This window comes from Phyllostomus hastatus, unplaced genomic scaffold (genome assembly GCF_019186645.2).
Source record: "Phyllostomus hastatus isolate PE091 unplaced genomic scaffold, TTU_PhHast_1.1 phas_contig_150, whole genome shotgun sequence".
NCBI classification, from domain to species: Eukaryota; Metazoa; Chordata; class Mammalia; order Chiroptera; family Phyllostomidae; genus Phyllostomus; species Phyllostomus hastatus.
The window spans coordinates 38,667,195-38,691,092 of record NW_025333611.1 but is presented as its reverse complement, the minus strand read 5'-3'; the positions used below and the strand labels follow the sequence as shown (position 1 = coordinate 38,691,092).

At 43.3% G+C, this 23,898-nt stretch overlaps 1 protein-coding gene and 1 non-coding gene across 2 annotated transcripts in view; one reads left to right on the top strand and one right to left on the bottom strand.

Annotated features, from left to right (window-relative positions):
- ADAMTS19 (ADAM metallopeptidase with thrombospondin type 1 motif 19) overlaps nucleotides 1-10,401 on the bottom strand; it is a 241,616-nt gene extending 231,215 nt beyond the window's left edge. The window contains exons 1-2 of the mRNA XM_045827263.1: nucleotides 10,317-10,401; nucleotides 9,098-9,744 (exon numbers count right to left, since the gene is read on the bottom strand). Of these exons, the coding sequence (XP_045683219.1) occupies nucleotides 9,098-9,744; nucleotides 10,317-10,392 (723 nt within the window). The 5' untranslated portion in view covers nucleotides 10,393-10,401. The remainder of the gene's footprint in view (nucleotides 1-9,097; nucleotides 9,745-10,316) is intronic.
- Nucleotides 10,402-14,382: 3,981 nt separating this feature from the next.
- Nucleotides 14,383-14,520, top strand: LOC123813257. Its single transcript, XR_006784699.1, has one exon. It is a non-coding gene; the product is annotated as a small nucleolar RNA SNORA7 (small nucleolar RNA).
- The last annotated feature ends 9,378 nt before the right edge of the window (nucleotides 14,521-23,898 follow it).

Below are 23,898 nucleotides of genomic sequence, written 5' to 3'. Positions count from 1 at the left end.
TGTTATTTACAATAGCCAACCTACGGAAGCAGCCCAAGTGCCCATCAGTACATGAGTGAATAAAAAAAAAAAAATGTGGTACATATATACAATGGAATCTTACTCACCCATAAAAAAGAGTGAAATCTTACAATAATAAACTCAAAATGTATAAAAGCTTAAATATAAATTATGAAACCACAAAAATCCTAGAAGAAAATATAGGCAGTAAAATCTCAGACATTATGTGTAGCAATATTTTTGCTGATATATCTCTCAGGGCCAGAGAAACAAAGGAAAAAATAAACAAATGGCACTACATCAGACTAAAAAGTTTCTGTACAGTGGAAGAAACCATCAACAAAAGGAAAAGAGAATCCACCAAATGGAAGAACATATTTGCCAATGATACATCTAATAAGGAGTTAATTTCCAAAATACATAAAGTACTTATACAACTCAACACCAGGAAGACAAACAATCCCATTAAAAAATGGGCATAGGACCTAAACAGACACTTCTCCAAAAAGGACATACAGATGGCCCATAGATATATGAAAAGATGCTCAACATCACTAATCACCAGAGAGATGCAAATTAAAACCACAATGAGATATCACCTTGCACCTGTCAAGAATGGCCATCATCAATAAGTCAACAAACAAGCCTGTTGTTTGTTTTCTTCACAAGATATGGAGAAAAGGGAACCCTCACATACTGTGGATGTAGCCACTGTGGAAAGCAGTATGGAGTTTCCTCAAAATATTAAAAATGAAAATGCCTTATCAATCAGAGAATCCACTTCTGGGAAGATATCCTAAGAATCCCAAAGGACTACTTCAAAAGAACCTATGCACCCCAATGTTCATGGCAGCATTATTTACAATAGCCAAGGTCTGGAAACAGCCTAAGTGTCCACCAGTAGATGAGTGGATAAAAAAGCTGTGGTACATTTACACAATGGAATACTATGCAGTAGTAAAAAAGAAGGAACTCGTACTTTTGGGGACAGCGTGGCTGGACCTGGAAACTATCATGCTACGTGAAATAAGCCAGTCAATGGAAGACAAATACCATATGATCTCACTTATCTGTGCAACCTAATGAACAAAGTAAACTAGGGAACAAAACAGAATCAGAGGCCCGGATACATGGAACACACCAACATCTGTCACAGGGCAGAGGGGAAGAGGGGGCTGAATGAAAGAAGGTGAAGGGACCAGCAAAAGAACACGTATGCTTGACTCATGGACATGGGCAACGATGTGGGGATTGCCTGGGGGGATTGGGTAGAGGTGGACAAAGGGGAAAAAGTAGGGACACCAGTAACAGAACAAACAATAAAATATAATTAAAAAAAATTAAATGTGGGAAAAAAATCTTATAATTTGCAACAACATGGATAGAACTAGAGGGTATTATGCCAAGTGAAATAAGTCAGTCAGAGGAAGACAATACCATATGATTTCATTTATATGGAATCTAAAAAACAAAATAATAAACAAACAAACAAAACAGACAGAGACTCCTAGATAAAGAGAATAGACTGAGTATTGCCAGAGGGGAGGGGGGTCGGACAGTTGGGTAAAAAAGACGAAGGGATGGAGAAGCACAGATTGGTTGTTACGAAGCAGTCATGGGGGGTAAAGCACAGCACAGGAAACACAGTCAATAATGTTGTAATAACCATGTGTAATACCCTTGCCAGGCGGGAAGTCATCTTACGGGGCGGGGGATCACTTTATAAGTTATATAAATGTCAAATACTGTACTGGACACCTGAAATTAATATAATATTGAATGACAACCGAAATTGAAAAAGTTAATATTAAAATTGAAAAAAGAGAGCTCTGGAATTTTAAATGAAAAAGACCAAAAACCTAACAGAAAAATGAGTAGGGGATATGAACGCTTACAGAAAAGAAAATGAGAATAAAAACATGAAAAGATCTCAGTCTCATCATAATACAAAGATAAATAAATAAAAGCACATTGAAATGACGTGTTTTTGCCTAGTGACTTCACAAAGGTCAAAACGTGGTGCTAATGCCCATCGTGGTAGCAGCATAGGAGAAAGACACCTTCTCACACCCTGAGGGCTTGGCAGAGCGAATTGTCACCACTTCGCGGGGTGCAGTCAGGCAGTATCTCCCCAGATCACAGATGCACGTGCCCTTACATAATATTTGTTATGTTGGCAAAAGGGCATATCTACAGAGTCCTATTTATTTTTCAGTTTATAGTAAGAAAATACTGGAATCAACCAAATGCACATCGGTGCCAAATGGTCATGTAGAATATGGTGCATACCTGCAGATAAAGCAGAGCTACAAAAACAGGGAACCTTTCTATGCACTCATGTGTAATATTCTCACATGTGTGCAAGTAATGTGGGTTTAAGAGCTATAAATTTATACATACATATGTGTTTATGCCTCGACTACCTCTCCACCACACACTGGAAATGAATAGCCCTGGCTACCACTAGGAAGGAACGCTGACTGACAATCTGGGGAGGGTGCTGGTGGAAGTCTTCACTGCATAACTCACTGGAAGTTCTTTGTGGTAAAGCGTGAGTCCTTTTTTTTCTTAATATATTTTATTGATTATGCTATTACAGTTGTCCCATTCCCCCCCTTCACAAGCATGAGTCTTTATGATTTTGAAAATAATTTTAATTTGCCTTTGGGTTTAAATGGTAGTATGAATGTGCCCAGAATTCAAAATCATGTTTCCTCAGAACCCTAGAGCTACCAACTCATGTTTCTTTAGCTGCTAGCATTGCTGGTCCAATCTATAATGGCAATCGGACACTCATCGCATTGTAGGTCACCTTTCCTTCATTAAGCTTACACAATTTTCTCTTCACCTTTGGTTTGCTACCACTCTGCCACAATGGTTCTAGGTTTGGGTCTCTGTTTATGCCACTCTCAGCATAGTGATTGGTCCTTCAGTCGGAAGGTGTGTCTCTTTCCTCTCTGACAAATTTGTTTCTGATACAAAAATGTCCTCTTAACCGCTACCTGACACAACACTGGTTACACCAGCCAATTCAACCCAGATCACTGAATCGACACTCCATCCACCATCCACAAAGCATGACCACTGCATGCCGATGCTCCCAGTGTGTGGACTGCTTCCGCTTCTTGATGCGCACAGTGATTTCCACCAGGAGGCCTGCGTGTCTACCAAGCCTCAGTCAGCTGTATTCGTTCGAACACAAGTAGGCACGACATCTGTAACTGCATAATTTAATCAAACACTCAACATTGACAGGCAACGAACTATCAGTGCAAAAGATGTGTTTCCATGAAAATTTTGGAAAACCTTGAGATAGATAAGTTGCTAAAAATAGAGAGGTAGTAGATGATAGATAGATAGATAGAAAGATAGATGATAGATAGAATTTCATTTGGGATGAAACAATTGCAAAAGATTTGAAAACACTTATTCATAAAGGTGTATGCACCCTAATGTTCTCTGTGGCATTAGCACAGTAGCCAAGGCATGGAAACAACCTCAGTGCCCTTCAGCAGATGATTAGAGACAGGTGTGGTACACAGACACGATGGAATAGTACTCAGTCATTAAAAAGGCGAAATACTACCACCTGTGACAACACGGATGGCTTGTGAGCATTATGCTAAGTGAAATGACTCCATGGAAAAGGGCAAGAACTACATGATATCACACATATGTGGGACAGAAAACAAAAAGCGATGCATAAGCAAACAAAAACCAGGCTCAGACACAGACAGCAGACTGGTGGTAACAAGAAGGAAAGGGGGGTGGAGGGAGAAAGAAGAGGCTGAAGGGGTGGAACAGACAGTGACAAGAGACTAGTCCTCGGGTGGTGAGCACACACTGGAGCAAACAGATGTATTATAAACTTGGACGTCCGAAATTCACGTAACACTATTAACCAATGTTAACCCAATATGTTTAATTAAAAAAATAAATGAAAAAAGACGCAAAATGTTTACAAGTCTAGGATTTCACACATTGGTTGCCTTGCACTTGCCTTTAATTTTTGTTCTAAGTACAGAAGTCTATTTTGGAAATTGGTTTGGTGCGCACGGAGTAAGGCTCCCCTTACCTGACCTGCACTTGGAGCAGTGGGTAGGGTCTGGCCTTACCTCCAAGGTCCGGCTGGTGATGCACATTTTGGTGTGTTGAGTTAGGAAGGAATATTAAGAGTATGCTGCATACATTTTAGAAATTCTACCCTATAACTTACTTTAAGAATGAAAACTATTAGAGATATTTAGACCATCTAGATCTATGATTTATGGCTCATAATTTTTCTTTCATAATTTTCATCTATTTGTCCTTATATTATGTTCTGGAATAATTTGAGTTTGATCTTCGAGATCACAAACTTACTGATCAGTTCATCAATGAAGTTTTTCATTATAATGATCAAAAAATTTAGTTTCATTGTCTCTAATCACTTTTCTCCAAAATAAAGCTGTTCCTTTTTTAGAAGCTGTTCTTGTTTTTTTAATTTATTTTTTCATGAATATATATCCACTCTTAGTTTTCTGTTAAAGGATTCTATTTATTCTACTAATTTTGTTGCTTCATGTATTAACTGACTGGAGTTTGATGGCTCTTTCACATGGCTCGTTTTCTTAAAAGGCCTTCTTGGGTGTCAGCGCACCTCTGTCTGATTTCCCTGCTCACCTGTCTGCTGACAGTTAAGTTTCTCGGCTCTCCTCCTATTGTCTGACAAGTCAGGTGGGACCTTCCACTGGGTGCAGGGAGCAACTCATCTTTGGAGGGTGGAAGACTCTGGATCCTCCGATGTCACCCACCAGCCCGGGAAAGCTCGGTCTCTGCTCTCTGCTCCTGCCTGGGGACACGGGTTTGGCCTCCACGTGTTGGCGTGAGTGGAGATCAGAGCAAGCCAAGGCGTGGCTGTTTTGGGGCCCCCTCTGCCCACTGCGTGTGCAGCAGCTCCTCTGGCACGGCTCCCACCATTCACAGATGTTTTCTAATGTCTGTGTGTGTTTTCCATTAATTTCATCCAAACTGTTCCAGTCTTCCCAGAGGTATTCAAAGTTCCCGATGCGCTGACGGCCTTCTTCTCTATACTGCTTTAGATTTGTTTCGAGTATCTCTTCTGTCACTCCCGAGATTTGGCTCAAGCGAACAAGAAAGATAGATGTGTGAGATTCGTCTGCAACCTTACTTTTTCCATCTGGATGCTGAGTCTACTTTCCCCCCAGATCTCCTAGGGTGCACTACCCTCCCCCACCCCTGCCCTGACCACCCTGTCCCCCGCTTTCATGCTGGTACTTGATAAACTACCTTGTCCAAAACAGGTCCTCTGAGTATTTAAGGATTCAACACTTGCCATGGCATCAAATACTTTAATTTATGTGAGGGAGTAAATTGCAAAAAAAAAAAAAAAGATTGTATTTACACAAAGCTACAGATTCTATATGAAGAATGAATCAAAATGACTACTGTGTAAAACTCTAAATTTAAGTAAAGTTTTTAGGAGTCACTCTTTATCATCCTGGAAAAACAATCTAAATATGACTGGTAGTCATTTCGACAGTCCATGTAAAGAGAACCACAGGCGAGCAGGGTATGCCCTGATTGGCGTGCCGTGGCCCAGCGCCTAGAGAGCGGGGTGTGTGTGTGTGTATGTTGTGTTAACTTGGAGGAACCATAATTGTTGCACTCTTTCACAGAATTTAATGTGTTGCTTTTCTGTATTTTAATTTTTTAGAGATTGTTATTTAACACATAAGGCAATGCAAGTGATTGGTACTGTCTACTAAAAGTTAGATGTCTTACAATGTTGTAGAAATGAACAAGATAGTACCCTCATAGCACTTGAGGCCTCCCTATGTTTGTACATATCTCCACCTGTTCTGTTTCCTTGTTGGCACTTGTGACTGGCAGGCCAGGCTCAGAGCTTCTTGAAACCGACCAAGACTTCTACATCTTTTTGCATTCTGTGTATCTACACAAAGCCTTGCCGAAAGCAGTTGATCAATACATTTCATTGCTCACCATTATATTTGTGTGCCTCTTTGATGGAATATATGGCTCAAATTAGATTATGATTCAATATTAGAGACTAATAAAGAGAAACAGAAGTAGCAGGAACACTTCATACATCGCCTGCTAGATATATAATACAATTCGTGCATTTTATAAGTAGGGAAAATGAGACCCAGAAGGATTAAATGGGGACTTTGAAAAGGCGGCAGCTGACTCTGCACCCAACTTCCCAATTCTAGCATTTTCCCCTTCCCAGCACAAGTTAGATTGATGTCTGGAGAATGAATGGCCAATTTCATAAATGTTCACCGCTGTGCAATACTGAATAGCGACAATCTATCTCCTTTGAAAGGCAGCTTTGGATACTTGCAGATATGTAACTACCCGGAAGGCACTAAGCAGTTCAGGCCCCAGCAGGCATCGCTGCTGGCAGGGGGAGGGAAGGTACACTTGGCGATGACCTGCTCTTTCTGTGCCACTGACAACCAGAAAGCTTCACTCACTGATTAGGAAATGCTGTGGCCAATTAAAGGCAGTAGCATTTACAAATAACTCGCCCTCTTATGAAGGCATCAGGACTCCTCACAGTAGAATACCAGGGTCCCAGACTTCTGGAAGTGGAGAGGAGCAAAAATGTAGCCAGAGGAAGCCCTGCTCTAGCACAGGAAGCTTTTGAGGTCTGATCACCCTGCTATTTTCTGCCTTATTGCACCTTTTGGGCTCGTCACAGGAGATTTGTTTTCATTCGCTTGGTACACACTGCACCTCCACATGTCCACTCAGGCTCTCCCCTCCATCTGAAACACTCCTTAGCCCCTTTTCTGCCAAGAGAAAGCCTCCCAGGTTTAAAAATCCAGTTAAACTTGGGGAAGCCTTTTCCAGCTCCCCAAGGAAAACATCACCTCAGGCACAACAGCTGATTTGTCATGTCAGTGTGTGGCTTTCATGATGGCCTATGGCACATCCACTTGTATGTGATGTCCTCCCCCGCTGTGAGCCCCTAACACGGGACCAAGAATACATTTCACATGCAGTCGGACTTTAATTCTATCATCTAATTTTTTAATGAAATCACCCAACTGTCTCACTTTCCTTTTGCAAACTGAATCCCAGAGAGGCAGGGGACATGTCAATCGTCAGGAAACAAGCCAATGTCAGGGCTCAGACAGCCACGCACGCTCTTTCCTCACCCACTCTCAGAGGGGAAGGGCTGGCATGGTGGAGTCTGGACTAACAAACCCACCCTCCTTGGCTACTTGCCTAACTCTCTACTCGGCGTCTGACTGCTATACTGTATTGCTGGCAATGTCCGTTTTCCTCAATAACAAAGACTTCCCAGTTCAGAACATGTACATATGTGGCTAATAGGAAAAGTGAGTGAAGTCCAACATGATAAACAGGGAGGTGTGTCAGACTCCTATTCAGTCTATGAAAAACCTACTCATAATTCTCACTTTGCTCCCGTAAGTATGGAGAGAAGGCATAGCTCATTTGGAAAATGTGACCGAAAGCCCACATTTCAACACAGTGTAATGCTTTATCCCCTATTCCTTCCATCACACCAAGAACTTTCTATATGTAATTATTTAATCCCTGGCCAAAAACTAGTGGACAATGAAATCCCCACAAAATGTACCCCCTGCCCACGAAGTGTTCACACATCGGTTCCACAAGAAACATTTTTCAAAGCTTTTCATGTGATTTTTCCATGCCAATTTTTCCTTTTACTCATAGCTAAAAGTTTTCATATTTGAATATTCATCATTATGAGCATCTGGTAAAATACAGCCCCGTGCAGTAATTTACATCATTTGACTAAGGGACCTTAGGAGGAGATAGGTAAAAAGTTCCAGTTTCATGTCGTTTAAATTTTTAACCATCTTTCCCCATTTCATGGCTTTGGATAGCTTTGAATGTGCTGATATTTCCTCCTATAAATACGGAAAATGAGATCCAGAAAGATGAAGTACTTTGAAATGGATAAAATAATTACTATTAGATTTTCCTCCAAATAGGTTGCTTTTCAGATGAGTCCTCATGGATTTCACCAGGGGCTGGGTAGGGACAACAAAATGAGGACACAGGTCACAGGTCTGTATTTCGTGGGTTTTGCCTTAGACCAACAGGCAAGGCCGTGGTGATGGAGGCTGAACAACAGTGGGAGTGCAACAGCGAAGTAGACACCTAAAAATGGTTCAAACAGTGACTTTTATGCTATGCCCCCTTTACCACAAGTAAAGGCCGACTTACAGAAGGTAACAATTATCCCAAACCCTGCACCAAGGCAGAGGGGGGAAAGCGAACGATGACCTCTATTTTTCAGACAGAGCAAATACATGGCTCTCGCTCTCCAGTTCCAACAGGCCTCTTCCGAAGCCCTCAGCCTGCTCCTTCCCCCATGCAGTAGAGAGAAGAGAAGGAGCTATGCCAGATCGAGTGGAGACCTTAGGAAAGCTCGTGTTAAACCACGGGACCATACCCTCTGCACACAGACTGGATTCTAAGGTCAGCCCTTGGTCAACAGCTCCCAGTCTTTCCGTTTGGTCCTGCCCAGCTCCTGCCCTTCACGGGATGCGTGAGCAACTGTCCAACGTGGCTGTGGATGTGTTTAAATTACAGGCAGTCGTCAGAATGTAATTTAGAGAACTGTTTTGACAAATTGGAAGTAGGACATAAAAAAACTATAAGATAACAGATGAGGAACTGGGGGTGAGGGGCACACACAGAGGAGATTCATCAGTGAGCAGGTTGGTTGTCTTCCAACCTCCTGAAAGACACCACGTGGTGGGCTTATTTTGGAAAACAGAAAGAAGTAAAACCAGGGGCAAGAGTTTCCTATAGTGTTCAGAAGAAACGTATAAGCATCTGGAAGGAGAAGGCTACGAATTACGAACCCACCCAATGAGCCTCAGGTTCACTGACGGCCTTGAAGACGTTCGCTATGAGGGAAGCGTTGAGGACTCCTGGGGGACAGCGGTGAAGTCTGGGGTGAAGTTCAGGGCGAGCACTTTGGAAGCGGGTGAGATGCAAGCTCATCAGCCTGGTCAGTGGGGGAGGGGGGGAGTGGCAGGGGAAGTGGGACGTGGGGAAGGAGGGCACTTACCAGGCCACCTCCACAGGTGCTGAAAGAGGCCAGGGAGCCGGGATGCCGCAGCACCGCCCCGGTGTAGAAGCAGGCGGCGTCGGGCGGCGCGGGAGGGCCCGGGGTGGCGGCTGCCCGCGTGGGGCCCTGGCCAGGGCTCGGCCGCTGCTCCACCTCGAAGCGCGGCGCCAGGAAGCGGCCGTCTCTCCGGAGCAGCAGGTAGAGGTCTCGGGAGAAGGCCGGGATCCGCAGCAGCACCTCGTCGCCTTCCGGCTCGGCGTGCAGGGCCGGGGGCGGAGACGGGGGTGGCTGTGGGGGCGGCGGCGGCTGCCAGGAGGCTGGGGCGCCCGGGGACACAGAGGCTGCCCCGCCGGATCCCCGAGGCAGCTCCTGCGACTCAAACTCCTCGTCCTCCTCTCCCTCCTGCGGCGGCGGCGGGGGCAGCGGCGGGGGCCGGGGCTCGGACAAGCCCTCCACGGGCTCCTCGGGCGGCGCCGGGGCCACGGAGCGCACCTCGCGGGAGCTGCTGGCCGCTGGAGTCCGGGAGCCGCGTACCCAGCCCGGGTCCGCGCTGACCCCGCTGCCGCGGGCCGGGTCCACCGGCTCCCGGCGCCAGAGCGCAGGAAACACGACTTCCCACTCCTCCCGGTCCGGGGCGAACTGCAGCCCTGCGGGCGGGGCAGACAGAGAAGTGCGGGCTGAAAGTGCACAAGCATGCCCAGGCTCACAGGCTTGGAGACCACCCGTCTAGCCCCTGAAACTCCAGCAACCCCTGAAGCCCTGCGATCGGATTACAAAACCCAGCGTTTTCAAAATAAAAGTACGATTATAAGGCGGGGGAGGGGAGAGGGAGTGGGGCAGTCACGTCTGGTGACAGCGCTTGGTTGTGGAAAGGTGCAAGACTCCAGCACAATTAAATAATTTTCTTAAGTGCATGCCAGAGCAGTGCTACCGGTGTATGGCCTTCCCAGTTTTCCTCCAGGTGCTATAACGTACCTTTGCAAACATCACTACTCTCATAGAGGAAAACGAGCCCTTTCAGGATGGTTTTTTAAAAGGCCTGGAGAACGGCGCTTGGCTCAGGAGCGTGACCCCCTCCTGCGCCCCCGCTCGCTCTTTTCCTTGCTGCCCACTGAGCCCTGCTCGCTGCGCATGGGCCGCACCAGCCCTGCTGACCCGTGCGTTCCTGGTCTCCGCTGGGGACCTTGGAGAGCAAGCCGCAAGTCACTGCAGCACTTACCTGAAACGATCCCATTCGACAAGACCCCCAGCTGGTAAAGGAGGCAGCAGCAGCAGCAGAGGTGAGCCAGGCGCATCTCGCGGCTCTTCCCCGTCTCGCGCTCCTGCGGCCGCAGCTCCCTGCCCCGCGCGCGCCTCTCTGCGCGATCCACCGCCTCCCCGAGCGCAAGGAGGCCGGGCGGCGAGTTTGCCCAGGCCCTTTGTCTGCCGGGGGCGGGGGGGGGGTGCTGTGTGACTCGGAGAGGCTGCCCGAGCACAGGCGGGGGTGGGGGGGGGGGGGGGAGGAGCGGGGGCAGGCAACGCCACAGCCCCGCAGCTCTCCGGCTCCCTGGCGAGTTAGGTGATGAGTCTATTTTCTGTGTTCTGGACGTTGCAGGAGTTTCCGGAGCCCCACAGGACCGACCCACAGTAAGCCGAGAACCCGCAAGCGCGAGGCGGGCAAGGCTGCCTGGAGACGGAGGGAGGACTGCCCCGCGCGGGCCGGAGAGCCGTGGTGTCCGGACCGAGGCTCACCGCGTGCACCCGCGCCTAGCCGCCAGGGGTTGGTGCCGATGTCCCAGCAACCTGGCGTGGCCGTGTCCGCACGCGCCTCGAGACTAGTGCTTCAGGCTCTCACCCGCAGCTGCGCGGGAGCTAACTTGTGGGGGGATGAGGGGGAGACTCGACTCGCGAGGTAGGGTATGAGGGAGAAAAAGGAGCCCAGGTTGCCCGCCAAGTGTGACTTTGCGGGACAAAGGTCCCAGAACACCGCACACGTGCTCACAAGCCCGGTTGGGACGGGGTGGGGACCCAAATTTCCTCACCTGACTCCTGATTGGCTGCTCTGGGAGCCTGATTTGCATCCTCACACCGCACGCGTTCACCCACCCCCAGCGGAGGTGTGAGCAGGTAGAAGTGCCTCCCTCTTCTCGCCCCACCCCCTGCTCAGGCTCCTCCTCCGGTCGAGGTCTCCCCCACCGCACGTCACACAAAGCAAAGCTTAGTGCAGACCTGAGCTCAACGCTGCCGCCCTGTTTACCAAAGACCGTTGACTTTTCTTCCCATCTTTGTCTCCAGGAATTTTCTAAGCCTGAAGATAATGGAATTCATCACGGAGTGTGCTTGGAAGAGTCCCAGGACAGACCTGACAATTCAGAGCCCCTTATCCCACCTTATCTTCCAGTTTCCCATTCACTGGTTCTCTCTCTCTCCCTCTCCTCCCTCCCTCCCTCCCTCCCTCCCTCTCTCTCTCTCTCTCTCTCTCTCTCTCTCTCTCTCTCCCTCTCTCTCTCTCCCTCTCCTCTCTCTCTCTCTCTCTCTCTCTCTCTCACACACACACACACACACACTCCTAATAAGATTGAGATTAAGGGGACCAATATTAAATATTGTATTCTAAAAATATCAAGCCAGGTGAGATTAATTTGCCTCTTACTTTTTTGTGCATTAAATATGTCATAGCTATTTCTGTCTTTGGAGGGAAATTCAACCTTATCTATTTTTGCCTCCTTTGTTGCTGCTCTTCAGGGCACCTACACACATTTTTTTCTTGGCCACATCAAACATTTCATATCAGACTCAAAGGTGATTGATCTAACCTGCCATTTGCACCCTCTGGGCCAGGCCAGACACCTAGAAATAAGAGTGAATGCAAATCAATTTCTTTAAAATGCTAGCACTGAGGTTGGTTCCCCACCTCCTTGGTTATTTTACCTTCTGTTCCTTGTGTCAAAGGTGACTACTATGCCTTTCAGGGAGGCAGGCGATCTTATTTCAAAGGAAAGCCATTGTTTAACTAAGCTGAGTCCCAGAAACATTCTTGAGTGGTCCAGCATTTAAAAACAAACACGAAGACCCTCTAGGTAAGTTTGTCAAGAATGTTTTTCTCCAAACCTTATCTTGTAAAAGCTCTAAAATGAGTTATGAGGGTGGGCGTGGGTATCCACAAATAACTGGATATTTCTTAACTCAAGAAATATCTGAGTTACTTAGGAAGCTACACCTTTTTATGGGACTCAATTATACAGACTTAAAACCAGACAAGAAATCAGATGCAGTTTGTGCTTAGTAAGTACAGCAAGTCATTAAGACAGAAGGCTAGTTTCAATGAAACACCTCCACAAGCATATGCCTTAAATGTTTCTGATATAATTTTAACAATAACAAAAATATCAATAAAATTGTAGGAATGCATATTAAATTATAGGCATTTATCAGAATAAATGTTTGCTTCCTTAAAACAAATGAGTTATGTGATTAAATTAATATACTCCTCAGAAGTACAGGTTGCCTATGTAAATTCCCATCTCTGCCTTTTTTGCCCACTACCAAAGCATAATCCATGCCAGCTGTTACTCTGTCTCACGGTAGATGTTAATCTCGATGGTCACAGAGAAGTTTGCCTACCTCCCAGCAAGCTCTTCTCTCTCGCATTTGAAATACTATTATAATTTACTGGTATATTTTCAAAGGCTTTTATAAATCATTTGGGTTGTAATGACTTGTATCCTGATTTCTCCTACTAAACTATCAATTTTTGAAAGACAGGAATGATTGCTTTTATATACCTTTTTTTCATCACCCTACCTAATTCAACAATTTACATCAAATAGGTGTGGAAATTCTCAGGAAATTCTCTGAGATGCTTTAGAAAATGTTGGAAATTGATGTCTTTATGGTATTTTATTCCACTTCCAGTTTTTGAACCTCACTACCAGCATGACTTAGCTGGCTTACAGAGCGAACAAGCCAAAGACGGAAATGGCTTGTGGGACATTTCTGTGCCCCAACTATAAGAGACTTAGATGTGCAAACAAGAGCATCAGTTAAAGTGGCTCTGAGTAAATTTCACATATGTATGGATGTGAAAGCAAGGACGAGCCTGATTTGGAGTGGAGTAAATTGTGTATGGTGAGCTAGAGGAGAAAAGGCAGGACTGTGACATGTGTGTGCATTGCCAATCTTCAAGGAAAGAGAAGAACAGGTGGGAAAAATATGCTGCTTAAGACGGGTCAACACGTATGTCACCAGATGGTAGCTAGCATCAACCAAGGACTGCTTTTGTGGGGCGGAGGTAAGTGACCCAGCATCAGAGTAAGTGGACCCAGCTGTTCCAATACACAAAGTGCTCACATGTTGCATTTTATAACCCATGCTTTTCTACATAGAAAGTTGACTTTGATGCCCCAGCCCTTCTTCATTCTCCTCACTTATTGGCTCGAAGCATCTCAATACCTAAAGCTAATCTTAAATCTTTTCCCCTCCCAGAAACCATAAACTCTTAGGGAATACAAAGAACTCTTTCACTGAGCTGAGTGAGGATGCTAACTCCCAGGAGCACTCACATCTAAGTGGGCCTCAAGCCTTAAGCTAGCCCTGGCCACTATAGAGTAACAAGAACTACATTAATCCTCACCTTAAGCAATTAGAAAAATGGACAAAAATGTAAGAACAAACAAGAAACAGTGGTTTTCAGACACTGGACAACAGGCAGCCTAGGACTATGACCTATTCGAGAAAGGAAGCAGATAGGGAGGTGATCACTCCAATTTCCCCAGTTTACTAGCTGGGGGCAGTGTCCTGGCTCCAGCCCGGGAAGTAGAAATCTGAACAGCCCTGAAGACTCGCAGAGCTGGGGAGATAGGGCAAGATGACTAGAATTTACAGGCAAAGTACCAGAGACAAGTGAGCTCCGTAGAGAGTGTAGTACTCATTTATGGCTACCTAACCAATTTAGCAGTTGAAAACAACAAACATGTATTATCACAAATGATTTCTAAGGATCAGGAATCTATAAGCAGCTAAGCTGCAGATTTCTGGCTGAGGGTCTCTCACAAGATAGCAGTCAAATCCCTGGCTGGTGTGGCTCAGTTGGGTGGACATCCCTCTGCAAAGCACAGGGTCCTTGGTTCAAGTCCTGGTCAGGGCACATGCCTGGGTGGTGGGTTCATCCCCGTTTGAGGCATGCACGAGAGGCAACCAATCAATGTTCCTCTCTCAGATTGAGGTTTCTCTCCCTCTCTTTCTGCCCTCCTTCCCTCCCTCTAAAAATAAATAAGTAAATCTTTTTAAAAAATATTACTCCTTTAAACCTCCCAGGATCACATCTGGAGAATGGCTATTATTCTGCCAGGTTCAGAGACGGGAGGGAAAACAAGCCTGGCAGAGGTACCCATTCCATTCCCCACTTGCTCCGTAGCTGGTGATTGGAAGACACTGCAACAACGTCAAAAAAAAATTACTCCTTTAAAAAAAAGATTGCGGTCACTCTTGTAGCCAGGGCTATAGTTTCTGAAGATGTAACTAAATAAGAGGTTCTGTTTTCAAAGCCACGTGGCTGTTGACAGGAAACGTGCCACACAGACCTCTCTATAGGACTTTTCATGACTTGTATTCCCTCAGAACAAGTAATCCAAGAGAGAGAACCCAAACTATAAGCTGTGGTCTTCTTTTAACCTAATCTTGAAAGTAACATACTATCATTTCTACCATATTCTATTCATTAGAAGCAAATCACTAGATCCAGTCCCCACCCAAAGGGAGAAATAGTAAAAAAAAATTATGTACCTATTTTTAAAACCATTGGAGGGAATTAATGCCCTTTGGCCATAAATTATTTGCATTTCCTCCATGTGCAAAATACATTCATCCCCTCCCAAGGCCCTCAAAAGATTCATCCTATTGAAGCATCAGCTCAAAATCAAGAATATCACCATCTAAGAGTATCTATCTGCCCCTTTCTGTCCAGAAGTGGTTTTGCATCTGTAATTCTGTTTTCCAAACTTTGTGAGTCTTCTGTGAATCTTTATGGAATTTGCTCCACTAGACAAAGGCCACACCCTCAAATTTCTGGAAGACAAACCCTTCTCTACCTTGAGTTTATGATGAGACAGCTGAGAAACAGAGCTTTTATACCTCTTAGAAGCCCTACTGTTTGATTGAAGGGATCTGGGAGGCACACACTTAAACACTTTAGAGAGCCTTCATTCTAACGGGAAGATCCTCTGAATGACCACATGTCATCTTTATGAGTTCTTAACAAGGGATACTACAGTCAAAACTTTGGGTTCCTCATTAGACCATTCTTTCCTGAAAGTGCCCTGTATTTCATCCTTGTTGTGATGCAATTGTTCTTAATTTTAGCACTATTTTCCAGAAAAAAGAGGCTGAACAATTTTAAAGCCATCTGGTCCTGGCTGCTTTTTATTAACAGTTTTCCTTTAATTTATCTTCTCTCCTTTCACATGTTCTAGAAGCAGGGAGAAACCAGGTGGCACCTACAAAAAAAAATTTGGAAATGTCAATAGTTTGATAAACCAGTTCCCTAGGCCCATTTTCTACTGCAGACAACAGTGTTTATAACTTAATGCCCTACATAACAAGGATTCCCCTTCCTTAATTTCCAGTAACGTTTCCCTCATTTTTCTATAAGCCAGCACCTATAGCCCTACCAATGCCATGTGGCTTTGACCAAAAACTTTCTTAAGGTAGTAAAAAATTAAATTTGTAGTTTAAAAAATCTTTCAAAAAGAAGTCTCTAGTTTCAGATGGTTTCAATGGTTTATTCTACTGAACATTTGTTTTTAAAGTAACACCAATTCTACATAATCTTTTCCAGAAAATACAAGGCCATAGTTTGCAACTAATTTTATGAGGCTGGCAGCATTCCCATCCTAAAACCAGACAAAGCCAGTACACAAAGGGAAAAGAAAGCCCAATATACCTCATGAATCTAGATGCAAAACCAACAAAATATTAGCAAACTGAATGCAGCAATATATAAAAAGAATAATGTAATGTGACCAGTGAGATTTATTTAAGGAATGCAGGGCTAGTTCAATATTCTAAAATCAATCAGTGTAGTTCACCATAATAACAGACTAAGGAAGAAAACCACATGAGTATACAGATAGATGCAGAAAATGCATTTAACAAAATTCAACATACATGCATGTTTAAACCTTTCAGCAAACTGTAAAGGGAGTAGAAGGGAAATTAAACTAGATAATCCATTTCTTAAAAAAAAAAAACCTATAACTAAGAGTGAAAGACTGAAAGTTATCCCTCTAAAAACTGAGATCAGGGCATAGATGTCTACTCTCACCACTCCTAGTCAACATAGTGCTAAAAATCCTAACCAGTGTAATAAAGCAAGAAAAACAAATACAAGTAATACAAATTGGGGAAAAAAAGAAATGCCCGTATTTGCCAATGATATGACTGTCTATGTAGAAAATACTCAAAATAAGTGCAAAAAGATTTCTTAGAATGATAAAAATTCTTAGATCTCAAGATTATAGGATACAAGTTCAACACCAAAACTCAGTCATACTTCTATGTATTAGCAATGAGCAATTGGAAAGTAAATATTTAATACCATTTACACAAGTTCCGAAACAATGAACTGTTGCAAGTCTAATCAAACATGTGTAGGATCTGTTTGCTGAAGACCACAAGACAGCGATAAAAACTAAAGTCCTAAATAAATGGAAAGACATAATGGGTTCACAGGTTGGAAGAATAAACATGTAAAGGTGACAATCCTCCCCAAATTATCTTTTTGTTCATATCAATTTCTATTACTATCCCAGCAAGATTATTTTATGGATATAGACAAACTAATTTTAAAATATATACACAAGACCTGGCTGGCATAGCTCAGTGGATTGAGTGTGGGCTGTGAACCAAAGCATCGCAGGTTCGATTCCCAGAGTACATGCCTGGGTTGCAGGCCAGGTCCCCAGTGGGGCCCATGTGAGAGGCAACCACACATTGATTCTCTCTCTCTCTTTCTCCCTCTCTTCCCCTCTCTAAAAATAAACAAATAAAATCTTTAAAATATATATGTACACACACAAACAGAGGGAACTAAACTAATAGAAAAGTTGACAAACAACAATAAAGTTCAAAAACTCAACACTCCCTAATGTTAAGGTTCATGCTATAGCTATAGTAACCAAGAGACTGTGCTATTCCATATTCCATAGATCAGTGGAACAGAATAGAGTCCAGAAATATTTTCACACAAGCACATAACTAATTTTTGCAAAGGAGCAAAAGCAATTCAATGGAGAAAAGATGGTCTTTTCAATAAATGAGGTTGGAACAACCGGATATCAAGGAGAAAAAAAAGAACTTCAACTTGAATTTCATACAAAAATTAACTCAAAATGGATCATAGATCTAAATATAAAACAAAACTACAAAACATAAAACTTCTAGAAGAAAATATAGAACAAAATCTCAGTCTTTGTGACTTAAGGCTAAAGAAATAATTTTTAGACATGACACCAAAATCAGAATCTGTAAAGTCATAATAATTATTATTAATGCATAGAATAAAATAATTATTATTTATTCATCCATAAAAATAAAATCCATAAAATAAAATAATCAATACTAAGAAGCTTTTCCTCTGAAAAATACCCTGTTAAGAGAATGAAAAAATGGTCCATAGACTTGAGGAAGTATTTAAAAATATATCTGAGAAAAGACTTATATTGAGAATATTTTTTAAAAATCTTTGAACTTATTACTAAGAGAACAAGAAATCTAATTAGTTAAAAATGAGCAAAGACTGAAAAAGTAAGTATATTCAGAAACAATAAGCACATGAAAAGATAGTTTATCATTTGTGGATAAATGCAAACTAAAATGATGATTGAATACCAATGCATACCTATTAGAATGGCTGAAATACAAAATACTGAAAATTCCACATAGTGACAAAGTTGTGAATCAAATGGAACTCATACATTAAACGAACTGTTGAATGGATCAGAGATATTGCGCTGAATGAAAAAGATCAGTCTCAAAAGATTACATGCTGCATGATTCCATTTACATCTCATTCTTGAAATGATAGAAATATAGTGATGGACAACATATCAGTGCCTGCCAGGGGCCAAGTTTTGGAGGAGTATCTACTGGTATCTATCAATAAATGTAAGGAGTTTCATTGTGATGATGAAACAGTTCTCTCTTAATCATAATGTGGTTACACAAATCTATGCATAACACTCTATAGGGCGACACACGCACACGCAACCGGTGAAATCCAAGTGAGGTCTATAGTTCGCTTAATAATATTGTACCGATGTCAATATCCTGCTGTTGATATGGACTACAGTTATATAAGACATTATCATTGGATAATGATAATGGATGAGTCCTTTCCTTCAATTGGATGAAGGACTCAGGAAATATCTGTCAGTGTTGTATGAAATTATCCAAAGTACAATTTAAAAGAAGCTTTTCAAGGTCCTTCGGGCTCGCACTAGTACTGCCCTCAGTGCTCACTGACCTGCTCCAAACCACTCTCACAACTGAAGTTGTTACAGCAACACCTACTTCGAGGTATCAAAATACAAATTAGTTAGCTATTGCAACATAACAAATTACCTCAAAAGCCAGCATCTTAAAGCAATAAACGGTTTTTATCTCACACAGTCTCTCTCAGAGATCAGAATTCCGGAAGGGTGTATCCGAATAGTTCTGCCTCCAGGTTTCTCATAAGGCTTCACTCAAGCTGTTGGTCGGATCCACAGGCTGCAACCACTGACAACTGGACTGGGCCAGAAGGTTCCAGCTTCCCTTGGAGCAGCTACCCAGGAGGGAGCAAGAGACTCCACACAAGGGAAAGGCACAACACTTTTATAACCTAACCACAGAAGTGGCATGCCATCACTGCTGCCATAATCTATTTGTCAGACATGGGTCACTCAGTCCAACTCACACTCACAGGGAGACAATAAAATTCCACCATTCGATGGGAGGAATAATCAAAGAATTTGTGGACACTCTCTTAAAATTCCGAGATATATATACATAGAGAGAAAGAGAGAGAGAACGAGAGAACTGTGAATGCTTGCTCAATGAACTCTGAAGTCAATTGTCTGTGTCCAGATCTGTGCATGCATGTGAAAAACTACCCCCAGCCTGGGAGAAAGGCAGAAAGCATTAGGCCAACCAATGCTGTGAGTGCCATGAGTTTCCCCAGCTCATGGAAGGACCCCATAATGAAAGGACCATTTCATAGTGCTTCTAGAAAACTATCTCCTTGGTGGGGCTAAATTAGCCTTATAATTAAAATTGATTTGAACCCATTTCAACAAGGCTTAAAAGTAAGCCAGAAAATGATCCATTTGATTCCAAGTATCATAATTGCCTAGCAGAACAAAGTCCATTGCATTTAAAAGGAGTAGTAATAATAATAAACAGCAAAGATGTAAAATTCTCATTATCTGGCATCCCATAAAAAATTTCAGGCATGCAAAAGCAGAAAAATATTACCTTAACAAAAAGAAAAATTCAAATAGTAAAAATAGATCTAGACATGACAGAGGTAACACACTAAGCCAACAAAAACCATTAAAACACCTGTTGCAGATAGACTGCTATACAAGAAAATAGAGGAAGGATGGACCTGATGAGGAGGGACTTATAAAGGGCCCAACTGGTTGGAACCATTGTCGCATATGCCAAAAGCTTGCAGGTTTGATCCCCAGTGAGTGCACATACCTAGGTTGTGGGTTTGAAACTCAGTCTGGGCACTTAAGGGAGGCAAACAATCAATGTTTTTCTGTAACATCAGTGTTTCTCTCTCTCTCTCTCCCCGCTGCCTTCCTCCTCTCTAAAAATCAATAAAAAATCTTCACCTGAGGATTCAGGTGAGGATTACGAAGAAGGAATGAAGGAGAAAAGGAAGGAGGGAAGGGAGGGAGGGAAGGGAGGGAGGGACGAAGGAAGGAAGGAAGGAAGGAAGGAAGGAAGGAAGGAAGGAAAGAAGGACCCAACTGGAAATTCTAGAGATAAAAAATACAATATTTCAAGTGAAAACACACCAAGTAGAATTGAAAGCAGATTAGACACTTCAGGAAAAAATAGGTTAGTGAACTTGAAGACAAAGCAGCAGAAACTATGCCAAGTGAAGTACAGAAAGAAAAAAAAAAACGGGGAATGACTTGAGCTCTGTGAACTGAGAGATAATAACGAGCATCCAGCACGTGAGCAAATGGAGGCTTGGAGGAGAGGGGAAATGCAAGAAGGAAAACTATTTGAAGAAAATGGCTGAAAATTGTCCAAATTTGATGAAAACTACAAATGTATATGCAATCAGGGCATACCTTGAAACTTTGCCAACATATATCTTAAATTGCTAAAAACCTAAGAGAAATTGTTTTAAAAATCTAAAAAGCAGCCAGAGTAAAAAAGATGCATTATGTGAAGAAACAAAGATAATAATGACAGCAAATTTCTTATGAAAATATATAAAAACCAGGAGAGAGAGAGAATGCTTTAACAGATGTATATTTTGTCAACTTTAAGTTTTTCCTAGTCTGTGGCTTGCATTGTTATTTATTAAACAATGTCCTATGAAAGGCAAACTTTTTAATTTTTCTAACTTATTAATTTAAAGTCTAATGTTTACATTTATTCTATACAGTTTGTCCTTTTTATTTGCTATTTAAGAAATTCTGGCATAACGCAAGATCAAATGCTTTTCTCTTAAATTTTCTTCTAGAAGCTTTAAAAGTTTTTTCTCTTTCACGTAGGTCTCTGATCCATTTTGGCTTAATTTGGGTAGATGAGGTGAGATAAGGTAAAGGTTTGCATTTTTACATATGGATATCCAATGTTATTAGTAACTAGAGAAATAAACATTAAGTGCAAATTAAAACCACAGGTAGATAATGCTACAAACCCATTAGGGTGAGGAAATTTCAAATATCTACAGCACTAAATGTTTGCTAGGATATGGAACAACTGGAATTCTCATGCATTTCTGATGTGAACACAAAACACAGCCACTTTGAGAAAGAAAAATGACAGCTTCTTACATTTCTTAATACAACCAGTAACCCATTTCCTAGACATTTTTACCAAGAGAAATGGATACATTTTGTAGACATGCGTCTACAAAATACTACTGGAACTTTCACATCAGCTTAATTAGTAATAGTCCCAACCTGGAAAAACCCATATGTCCACCAACTGGTGAGTGGATGACAATGTTTTCTGTATCTTTGTAGTGGAATTTCACTTAACAACAAAGGGAACCTTGTCTGGTGTGGCTCAGTGGGTCAGGCATCATCCTGCAAACCGAAAGGTCATTGATTCGATTCCTGGTCAGGGCACATGCCTAGGCTGTGGGCCAGATCCCCGGTTGGAGGCATGTGAGAAGCAACCGATCAATATTTCTGTATGGAACTGGCTGATCTCCCACACAGATTTCCAGACATGCAGGGTAACAGCTATCACCACAGACACTGAATGGAAAGCAATGGAACTCCCCCTCTGAACCAAAATTATATATCAAAGTAATTCTGAATTACTGTGAAACTATAGGAATTAATGCCTCTATGAGAGACTTAGGAGGTGCAATGTGGTGACTTTTATATATATTCTTACTTAAATCACTCGTGCAGATAACAGGCCCTGGAAAATAATAAATGAGTATTGTATGTTTGATCTATTTAAGCTGCTATTCTAGATGTGTTTTTTTACTTAGACAAATAAATATAGCCTCTGACAATAAATAAGCAGCTGTTGATTTGGTCAAAGCTTTCCCTTTATCCCTGTAAATGGAAATCAATGGAAACAATTTGTTTTTATCTGGAAAAGATCAAAGTACAGCTTCCTCCTGAGTGATATCTACTCTCTAATGTTTCCATAAGTTAGTCCACAGGGACATTAAAGTTTCTGTTCCCACAAGGACATAATGCTTGTCCATTAAACTGGTAACGACGGTGATAGAACACAGAGAGCATGATGTAGCCAGTGCTGAGGAAAAGCACATATATTAAAGAGTGGGAGACTAAAGGCGCACCACCTCAGTGAAGTTTCTGAGAGTCCAGTGATATCAGGCAATCAGAATCCCCCTTACAAACTAAAGAAGTGCTTTGCTGTACCTTGCACCTCCACCAATAAGACAAACACTTTGTGGGTTCTTTGAGTTTAGGAGAAACACACACCTCTAGTGAGTTGACCTTTCTGACGTACTTACTAGTCAACCACCAACGTGTGATGACACGCATTGAGTGTGGTGCAGAGTTTATTCATTCAGTCTTGTTGGGGTGCCGACAGCTCTGCCTCTCTTCCCCACAGAACTCAGAATTGAGAGGGGCATTGGGCAAGCGTGTGTTATCCCACCCCTGTACGGAGCAGTGGCAAATATGGATAGAAAATCAAAATGGAGACCCTAAAAATTCTGGAGCATTGCCAGGCCCTCTTCTGCAAATTACTAGTCCCTTCTTTACAAAAGCTCTTGGCATTCTCCTAGGCCATGACTGAGACCGAACACTGACAGTGGAGCAGGAGCCGACTGTGGAAACCAAGCCGCTGGTCATGAATCAGGACTCTGCTGGAATGTTGCCGCCAGAAAGGAAGGAATGCTCTGCCTGTCCACCACTCTTCCCAGGTTCTGGACTGATACCTACTACGCAACCATTGTTCACTAAACATTTGCTCACAGATTGTGTTACAGGGTGCAGCCAAGAGGGGGGACCCCAAATGGGCATTTGAAATGGGGTCCAGAACTCAAGGTGTCCAGGAAATTTTAAGATGTCTTCACCCCTTCCCCCACAGGTGTGAGTTGGGGGAAGGGGCACACAGAGCAAGAACATGCAGGGCAGCTTTGCAGCTAATCCATGGCATGGTCATTTAACATACCTATAGCCTTTGGCTGGTCACTTAGACATGCTAAATAGCTATGGCCATGCTCAAGGCCAGGGGGATGGAAAGGGACCTCCCCCCAAGATGGGACTGGGGGGCAGGTCCCCCAAGTTACAGCACCTGCGTGGGAGCTTGGAGAAGATTGGCTCCATGACATGGGGTCACACCTGCCCAGACCCACAATGGCAACCAGAAAAGCTGGAGAAGACAGCAGATTGAGGGCAAGTGTGCCCGAGTGTGGGAGGAGTCAGAAGTGGGGCTGCAGAGGAAGATTGGCACAGGGATTTAAAACTGAGACACGGCAGCCATTGAGGAGAGAACCACTCAGCTTTGGCAGAGTGGGGACTCCCCCTTCCCACAGCTTTGAGGGAGAGAGGACCACGTGCCTTTGCCAGGGTGGGGACCCTGCAGCTTTAGAAGGGGGGAACCACCACCTGGTTTTTAGCAGAGTTCCCGGCGACGCAGCTGAGGGTGTCGGGAACCCAGGGAGGTCTCCCAGTCGAGATGGAGGACTAACTGAGAATAACCAGAGGACTGCCTGAGCCATGGACTTCTATTTCCTTTCCTGAGATACGGTACTCTGGACTGGGCAAAGGAGGAAGGAAGGAAGGACTGTGTCTGTTTGTGGGTGTTTTAAGGGACTTTAGTATTTTTGATAAAGACATTAGGTCACCACTTTAAGTTTGTATGGCATGAAATAAACATTTCCTTTCCTTTTCACAAATCTCTGGCATTGAGAGACATTTTTCCCCTAGTGGCCACCGTAACGGACCTGGGGGCTTCTTTCAATAATAGTATATCGTCCCAGGCCCCGCCCTTGTTTGTTCTGTAGCAATGGGGGAAAGGAACAAGGTAGGATGGAAGGAGCAAGGGAGAGTAGGAGGGAGAAAGGGAACTGGCTGTCCTTGCCTGGAGACCTTCTCATAGACTAG